General features: G+C 39.8%; 1 protein-coding gene across 5 annotated transcripts in view; it reads left to right on the plus strand.

The window, feature by feature from the left end:
• The window catches only part of STK10 (serine/threonine kinase 10), a 131,514-nt gene that overhangs the window by 110,107 nt on the left and 12,933 nt on the right, over positions 1-8,474 (plus strand). For all 5 annotated transcript variants that reach the window (XM_018563114.1, XM_018563115.1, XM_018563112.1 and 2 more), the window contains exons 10-12: positions 2,945-3,075; positions 4,696-4,819; positions 7,960-8,139. In XM_018563114.1, coding sequence (XP_018418616.1) covers positions 2,945-3,075; positions 4,696-4,819; positions 7,960-8,139 — 435 coding nt within the window. The remainder of the gene's footprint in view (positions 1-2,944; positions 3,076-4,695; positions 4,820-7,959; positions 8,140-8,474) is intronic.

Here is an 8,474-nt window from a genome sequence, read left to right on the forward strand (position 1 = left end):
TCTACACTCAAATCCATCACAGAGCCTTCTTCCCTTTCCACTCTCAAATCCATCGCAGAGCCTTCTTCCCTTTCCACTCAAATCCATCGCAGAGCCTTCATCCCTTTCCACTCTCAAATCCATCGCAGAGCCTTCTTCCCTTTCCACTCTCAAATCCATCGCAGAGCCTCCTTCCCTTTCCACTCTCAAATCCATCGCAGAGCCTTTTTCCTTTTCCACTCTCAAATCCATCCCAGAGCCTTCTTCCCTTTCCACTCTAAAATCCATTGCAGAGCCTTCTTCCCTTTCCACTCAAATCCATTGCATAGCCTTCTTCCCTTCCCACTCTCAAATCCATCGCAGAGCCTTCCCTTTCCACTCTCAAATCCATCGCAGAGCCTTTTTCCTTTTCCACTCATCCCAGAGCCTTTTTCCTTTTCCACCCCTTGGTGCTTGAGCCTCTTTCCCTTTCCACCCTTGGGTCTCAGAGCCTTTTTTCACAGTCTACCCTTGAGTCCCATAGCCTTTGTTTTTGTTTGAAAGATGTGTTGGGTTTGCACCTTATAACTTTTAGCTTTTGTCTAACCTGAAATTATACCATTTTTTTTTTAGAAAGGTTGGGCTTTAATTTGGTAGTAGATTTGTATACATATATTTTTATTTCCTGAGTTTTATTTGGGGTAAATGTAAAAAAATCGACTTTACTAAAACTTTTCCCAAAAGCAAATTGTACGCCATTTGCACATTTTCAGATATTTACCACAACATAAAATAAATAAAAAAACCTTAGACTTAAAAGGACATAACATAAGTGTCCCACTTTTTTCGTAACGTATCAGAATAGAAGAGATTCATTAGGAGAGATTTTGACCCCTTTTTGCTGTTGCTTTGTGACGCACACTGGAACAAGAATTGTTTGACTTAATTGTTAGTGTAACTTTAGGATAAGATAACTTTTAGGATAAGATCAAGTCTGGTGTGTGCAGATAAAATTTAGCACAGCGGTGACATTTAAACAGTTCTTATTGACATTCTACTTACCAGAGTGTTTGATATGGTTGCTGTGAACTGGTGATTAATGGGGAGGAGGGATATTTAAAGTTGAACTTCAGTCAGACTACTAAATACACAATTGAAATACAAGTATGGGGGTTTTTACCTGGCAAACAGTTTGTATTTCCCTCCATTTGTGCCTGAGATTTACATACCCCTTCCATAAAGCACAACCTGACTTCTCTCTACAGCAGGTAAATGATACAACTAAGTCTTGCCTCTGCCTTTAGGCCCCATTCACACTTGGCAATTCGCAAATCACGCGTTTGTCGCGCGATTTGCATTTTGCGCGATATCGCGCAAATGCTTGCATCAAAAACTATTGGATCGCGGCAAAATCCGCTCCAAAAAGGGTCCTGCTGTAGCGACACACGACCCGCGACAGCAGGACCCTTTGCCCCATTGCAAAGCATTGAAGAGCGATATCGCGTGGTAAATAGCCGCAATATTGCGGGAATTACCGCGCGATAGATCGCTCAATGTGAATGGGGCCTTAGGCTGCGATTGGACAGTGAAAGAACCAGGAGGCTGATGACTTAATCTATATTTTGTTTTCTCCTCCTGTCAGCATGTGCCCTGGACACATTAGCAGTGTTGCACAACTGATGAGCTCCTTGTGCTGCTTGTGCATACCCCAGTAGCTCTCTCAGGTCAAAATGATTTATCTTTAACTATACAGTTAAAGCTGAACTCTGGGCTAGAGAAAAGGTTCACCTTGCAGTAGAACCCCTGGACACTGCAAGGGTTAAATGATAAATAAGGTGGGAGGGCCCTCACTGTTTTCGCGTACAATACAGGACAGGTGGTCTTGCATTGTATGTGATGATGATGGAGAGCAATGACAGATTGAGCAGCAAAGACCAGCGCTTTAGGCGGCCAGTTGTATGGACAGGAGGAAGCCCTTATTCCTATCTCAAAGAAAAAGCAAGCCTTTAGCCCTTGAAGTGCAGAGGGGGTCCCAGCTTTCTCCACCTGGAGTTCTACTTTATTGATTTTTAACCCTTTTGCTGACAACTATTTTACGCCTGCTTCCCAGCTAAAGTGATTTTTGCAGTGATTTGCCACCCTCGTCAGCCCCCCCTGTTATGGCAATTGAGTTAGGTTTAAAAAAAAAAAAAAATTTTTGTCTAAAAGCCCCCATGTACGTGCACATTTGAACATTAAAATACAGTAGTTTTTCATGGGTGTGTGCAATTTCGAGGCTTGACATGCAGTATTTGGTATTTACTTGACATAACCTTATCTTTTAAATATTACCACAAATAGCTATGATATTGTTTGTTTTCTCCAAATATATTTTGAGTGTATTTTTAATTAAAATATACATTTGATAAGCACAATTATTGTGTGACATAAAGTGTGACCCAGTTTTATTCCAAAAAATATATACTTTCAGGACAAAAAAAAGGTTTGGGGGGCTTAAAGTAACCTTCAGCCTAAATTTTGCTTTTTAACATGTGCAAAAAAAGAAAGAAAATGGCTCTGGCAGGGAAAGGGTTAATGAACACATACCTGCCGGAATCTGTGTTTTATCCTCTGATTGAAACCGGCATTGACGGTCTTTATATTGATGTTGGATGTGTTTATATGTAATTAGTTGACTTGTTAAGAATTCTCTATTTTCCTAGGCAGGACACATCCTTTTTTGTTTTCATTAATCTGGTATTATGTCTGTCTATGAACTTGGTCCTTTATCCTTCATCCTGACAGGATTACACAATAGTGCAAGAGGTGTGCTCTTATAAATTATGTAAGGAAAACACTGCAGGTTGCTCATCTTCATAAACAATGTATGCCTTTGGAGCTACTGGTGTGTTGCTGCTTAGTTTTTTGATAACCAGAGTTATTTTTCAGTTACCTCTGTTAGTGGGCATGAAATAAACTATAACTCCATTTTGCCTATGTGTCGTAGGATTCTCGACTTCACAGCAAAACACTGAAGCGTACCAGGCGATATGTAGTTGATGGTGTTGAAGTGAGCATTACAACCTCGAAGATTATTGGGGATGATGAAAAGAAAGATGAAGAGATGCGCTTCTTGAGGTACACGAGATCATTTTGTTGTTCACTGGTTTCTAAGACTCACTTATACATGTAGTTGGTAAGAATAAGATGAATCGCATGAAAGGGAACATGTACACAGAGGGGCACTGATGTTTGGAAGGCACTAAATGCCATTGGAAGATCTTATTTTTCTCCTAGGATTAAATGTACAAAGTAGTGGAGAACTGGATAAGAATGTTAAAAGGAAATCTATAGTAAAACAATTTGAATGCTGCTGTGGCTGAGGTCTCCTAAATGCTAGTTGTCAGGCTGTCATGTTAATACAGGGGCTTCAATACTTTGTGCAGCTAATCTGACATTTTAATCTGTGTGTTCGTTTCAGGTCAGTGACTCGGAGTATTGATGTCAGAGACAGAAAACTAGTATTCTTAAAAGAATATCACCAGTGACGGCGCTTTTCTGTTGAGGTTTTTTTAAAGTGTATATTAGGACAAAAAAGAAAAACTACATATGTAGTACATCTATACAATACATTCAAATTTTCCCATATTTTATCTCTTTGAAAACCCTCATGTACAGAAAAATAACTGTTGGCCCCTGCAAAAGGCACTGAGCTCCTAATTTTCTGTTGTGGGCGGACAACACATGCTTTTTCTGGACTGAAATTGCAAGAAATTGTATTGGCATCCCTAGATGTTTGGCATCACTACGAAATCTCCCTTCCCCACTTCATCCTCAGTAACATAGGGGTGAAGAATTTTGTAGTCAGTAGAATCTTTGAGATATCCTAGGACACGCAAAAAATGATCAAAGGGAAACATGGAATAAATATAACTAAATTATTTAAATGGTATATTTTAAAGTGAATGTGAAGTATGCAAAAATATTTTCTTTTTTTTAAGTTTTGAGTAGAGTGCAGAAAGTAGTTTTAACCCATCAGGTTATTTTTTGTGGTTGTTTTCCAGCTGGGTAGATTTCCTTTCACTCCCTGTTCTGAAGTTACAGCAAGAAATGAGAAGAAATCTCCCCAGTGAACAGACTTCCCTTTTTAAATAGCTGTCACAGGAACAGGTGTCCCCAACTTTTCCCTTACATTTTACTCTGGATTTCCCCTCACCTTCTTGTGTGAATAGTCACCAAGAAGATCAGAGGGGTTATTATCCCCAGTGAGGACACAGTGAGGGGAATTTATCAAAACTGGAGCAGACAAAATCTGGAGCAGCTGTGCATGGCAACTAATCGGCTTCTCTCTTTCATTTTCAAATCTTAACTGAACAAACTGAAGAGAGGAGCTGATTGGCTGCCATGCACAGCTGCTCCAGATTCTGATTCAGTTTTGATAATTTCCCCCAGTGTGTGGTGATGTACTGCAGTGCGTTGCGTAACGCATGCATTGTTGGGGTGCCATGCAAAATGGCACTGCAGCACACTGACACGCATGGTATAAATAATTCCTACAATCTTTAACACAAGATATTTAGGGTACTTGAATTAATTTTTAAGATTCAACTCCTGCGCTTAGTGTCACTTTAAAGAAACAGCTGTCAATGGATTCTACCACCATGTGTATGAGACAAAGTGAAAATGTCCAGTGATTTTAAAGTGCATGCAAAGGCCAAATCTCATAATGTTTTACTAATCATGTTTTATTCACCTCAGGCGCCAGGAACTACGTGAGTTGAGGCTCTTACAGAAGGAAGAGCACAGGAACCAGGCCCAGCTGAATGCAAAACATGTCTTACAGCAGGAGCAGATGATACGTCGCTTTGAACAGGAAATGCATGTAAGAATCCTTTTCCTATTAATATCAGAAGCCCTCTCAGGTATTTGGGGGTTAGAATATACTAGAATTTATATTTTTGCCACACAGAGATGATTCTGAAAAACACAAAAATAGTTTTACATAAGGTTTTAACATCAATATATCATATTTTGGAGGTGAAATCTGTAAGATTTATTTAAATTATTTTATCTATGCATGTTAGACTTGAAAAGCATCACAAAGGATAATATTGTCTAGTGGGAAATAAGTGATAAGCAGGGTCAGTAAATCTTAAATACAGCCTGGTTTACAGTTGCAAGAAAGTTTGTGAACCACTGGGATTTCCTGAATTTCTTCAAGATATCATAGACAGAAACATTTGTACTTAGAGACTTTCTTGCCAGACTAGTTCAGCAACAGTCTTCCAATAAGATTCTACAGTATGTACATCTAACACATTTAGTTCAAGAAGTATTTATTAAGAGTTTAAGAAACATACAGGTAAAACTTCACAGAAATCAAAGTCACAGCACAACAACATTTGAAGTACAAAGGCGCAAAGTCTTGGGACACGGTCATGGCTACATAACCCCGGGCCAGGGGGACAAGTAGATGGGACAAACATCACCCGTACGGGTCTCATCATTCATCTAACACATTTAATGCAACTTATTTATCAGTACAAGCCTCCCTTGTGTATGCATCCAAAAGCCCTGAGACTGCTGCTCAGTGCTACCCTCTTGGATGTGATGTCAGCAGACTCACACGACACTCTATTGGATTTCTCTTCACTCCTCACCCAGCAGCTGCATAAAGGTTATGTAGGCATGTGAGGGCAGGAGTGGAGGGGCAGAGTAATTAAGCACTCCCAAAAAAGGGGAGGTTTATGACATGTATTCAAATTCTCTAGCAAGTTCAAAGCACATTGTAAGTGAATAAAAGTTATTTATAGAACTTTAAACATTATGTCCTATACTGTTTTTTATTAGAAGCTTACAGCTATGCAAAATTACACCATGGCTAAATATGCTGTGCTTTGTCGATAGATATTCCTCCACCTCCCCATTTTTTCTAGATACTTTTTTTGAACTGGGTGGACCTGGGGTGGGGGTCAAGCTGAGGAGAGTGTGACGATGCCATCCCTTCCACACCCTTCCCTTCCACACCCTTCCCTTCCACACCCTTCCCTTCCACACCCTTCCCTTCCACACCCTTCCCTTCCACACCCTTCCCTCCCACACCCTTTCCTTCCCTTCCTCACCCTTTCCTTCCCTTCCTCACCCTTTCCTTCCCTTCCACACCCTTTCCTTCCCTTCCACACCCTTTCCTTCCCTTCCTCTCTCTTTCCTTCCCTTCCTCACCCTTTCCTTCCCTTCCTCACCCTTTCCTTCCCTTCCACACCCTTTCCTTCCCATCTAACATATCTATTGTTACCCCTTTTGTGCTTTTGTTATATATTGTCCCAGTTTGCCTCACTGACCTTGTCCTAGGTCAGCAAGTCCTGGCACCAAAGCATAAGGAGCCTTTTTTTTTTTTTTTATAGAGCAGGTCACTTTAACCACATTTCCAATGTTATCTCATTGCCTGTAATGTCTGAGCTCAATTACAATATTTATGTGTGTTGTTGCTCTAAAGGTTAACATCCTATTCACATTGACCCTAATTGTGTGTACCAATTGTTTAATTAAAATATCAGTGTAAAATGGTGTTAAGATTAGACTGAGCCACTCATGCAAAAATCCAGGAAATGCCCAACATTTTCCTTGCAACTGTATATAGAATGATGATTTAATTATATTAGTATCTGAAAAAAGTTCAACACTGATGTAATGTCTATTTCACAGTTTTTGTGAAAAGAAATCTTGAGTGCCATGCTTTTTTTCGTTTAATCCCAGTACAAATAAAGTCTCATTAAGCTGGCCATTGACAACTCGAATTTCAGGCCAATTCTTGCTGGCCAACATTTGAGCTGTGGGTGGCCCTGTCAGTCAGGTGGAAAATTGTCAGCCGAACAGTAACTGCAACCTATCAGATTCTGTTTGCCACTACCTAGCTGGTACTAAAGATTCCTCCATCCATGGTGTTTAGCGTGCATGCAGGAACCTATTGAATTTCTCTTGCTCAGCCCATGGGTTGACGAGAAATCTAGCCTGGTATGGCTAGCATTAGCCTTTCTTCCCAGCCCTGAAGTGAATCTAATAATAAAAGTAGATAGAGAGAGGTCCACACAAGTATATACAAGGTATTATTTCTCAAGTTTTGTGAAGATATTTCCATATGTTTGTATAATGGCATGCAGCTGAAGGCTTCAGCTTGTATTTAAGGTTTATTTGCCTCTTTATAAAAAGGGCTTTGTGATATTTGTAAAGAATGACTGAACTTTCTAAATAACCATCTTTAAATGGAAACTAGACATGATGATAAAAATATTAGGGCTGGTAATGATTAAAGTTTTCGTGTTCGATTAATCAAAATTTTTTAAAATAGATTAATCGATTAATTATAACGCACATACAGATCCAACTACATTGGCCTATACACATACAGCACAGCAATGAAGTAATAAAATGAATTAGGATCACACTAATCCAGCACGTTATTAATCTCACGTGCCCCTACTCAATATGGCCGCCGCTGAGTTGCGCAACTCAGAATAATAACGTGCTGGATTAGTGTGATCCTAGTTCGTTTTATTACTTCATTGCTGTTCTGTATGTGTATAGGCCAATGCCTTGGCTGGCGCTCGTGCAGAAAGTTTCTTGGGCAAACTCACCGGCCCAAGTGGCTCCGTCGGCTAAGGAAGGGGGGAGGAATCCGGTGACGTCACGGACATCAGAATAATATAACTTGAGCATGACAGCCAGGCAGTTAGCTCTTGCAGGTTCCATGTTTCTTCTACATGGACTGGACTGTCTTAAAGTCTATAATCAATAAATATGGGTGACATTGATAATGTGACACGGTTATGGCACTAGGGGAAAATAGTCAAACATTTGACATGTCATCCATTCACTCTGATATAATATACAGAATACACTATGTAAACTGTATGCCATATACCCCTATAAATAGGAGTGGTACTATAGTACTTTCTTATAGAGAATGCATACTGACAACCTACTTAGTTTACAGTATGATGCCTACTGTTTTTCTTTTTTCAGACAAAGAAAAAATACTATGACACAGAGCTGGAAATGCTGGAACGGCAGCAGAAGCAGCAGATTGAACGTATGGAACAAGAGCATGCCGTGCGCAGGAGAGATGAGGCCAAGCGAATTCGCACTGAGCAAGAAAAAGAACATAACCGATTCCTTGAGCATCTTAAGTTACGGAAAAGAGAGGTAATGTCGTTATATTTCTAAATTTCAGATTAATCTGATTATGCATTTTACATATTATCTGACAGAATCACTTTAAACAACCTTACATCCTGTTCAGTAGTAGTGCCTTCTTTGAAAGGCATGGGCTATTAGGAGTGGTAGTCCTTTTGGGGGTTAAAATGTGAGGATTGTTTTTTATACATTTCTCGCGAAATAAATAGAACATATGTATTTTATTTATTTTATGTTGTCATATCATTTTATGAAGACCATTTTTGCACTGTCCATTGGAACATTGGAAACGGAAACGCAGAAGTGTGATGGCAGAAAATGACCAAGTGGTCCATTGAGTCGGC

Source organism: Nanorana parkeri, unplaced genomic scaffold (assembly GCF_000935625.1).
Source record: "Nanorana parkeri isolate BGI_ZX_2015 unplaced genomic scaffold, ASM93562v1 scaffold633, whole genome shotgun sequence".
Lineage (NCBI taxonomy): Eukaryota > Metazoa > Chordata > Amphibia > Anura > Dicroglossidae > Nanorana > Nanorana parkeri.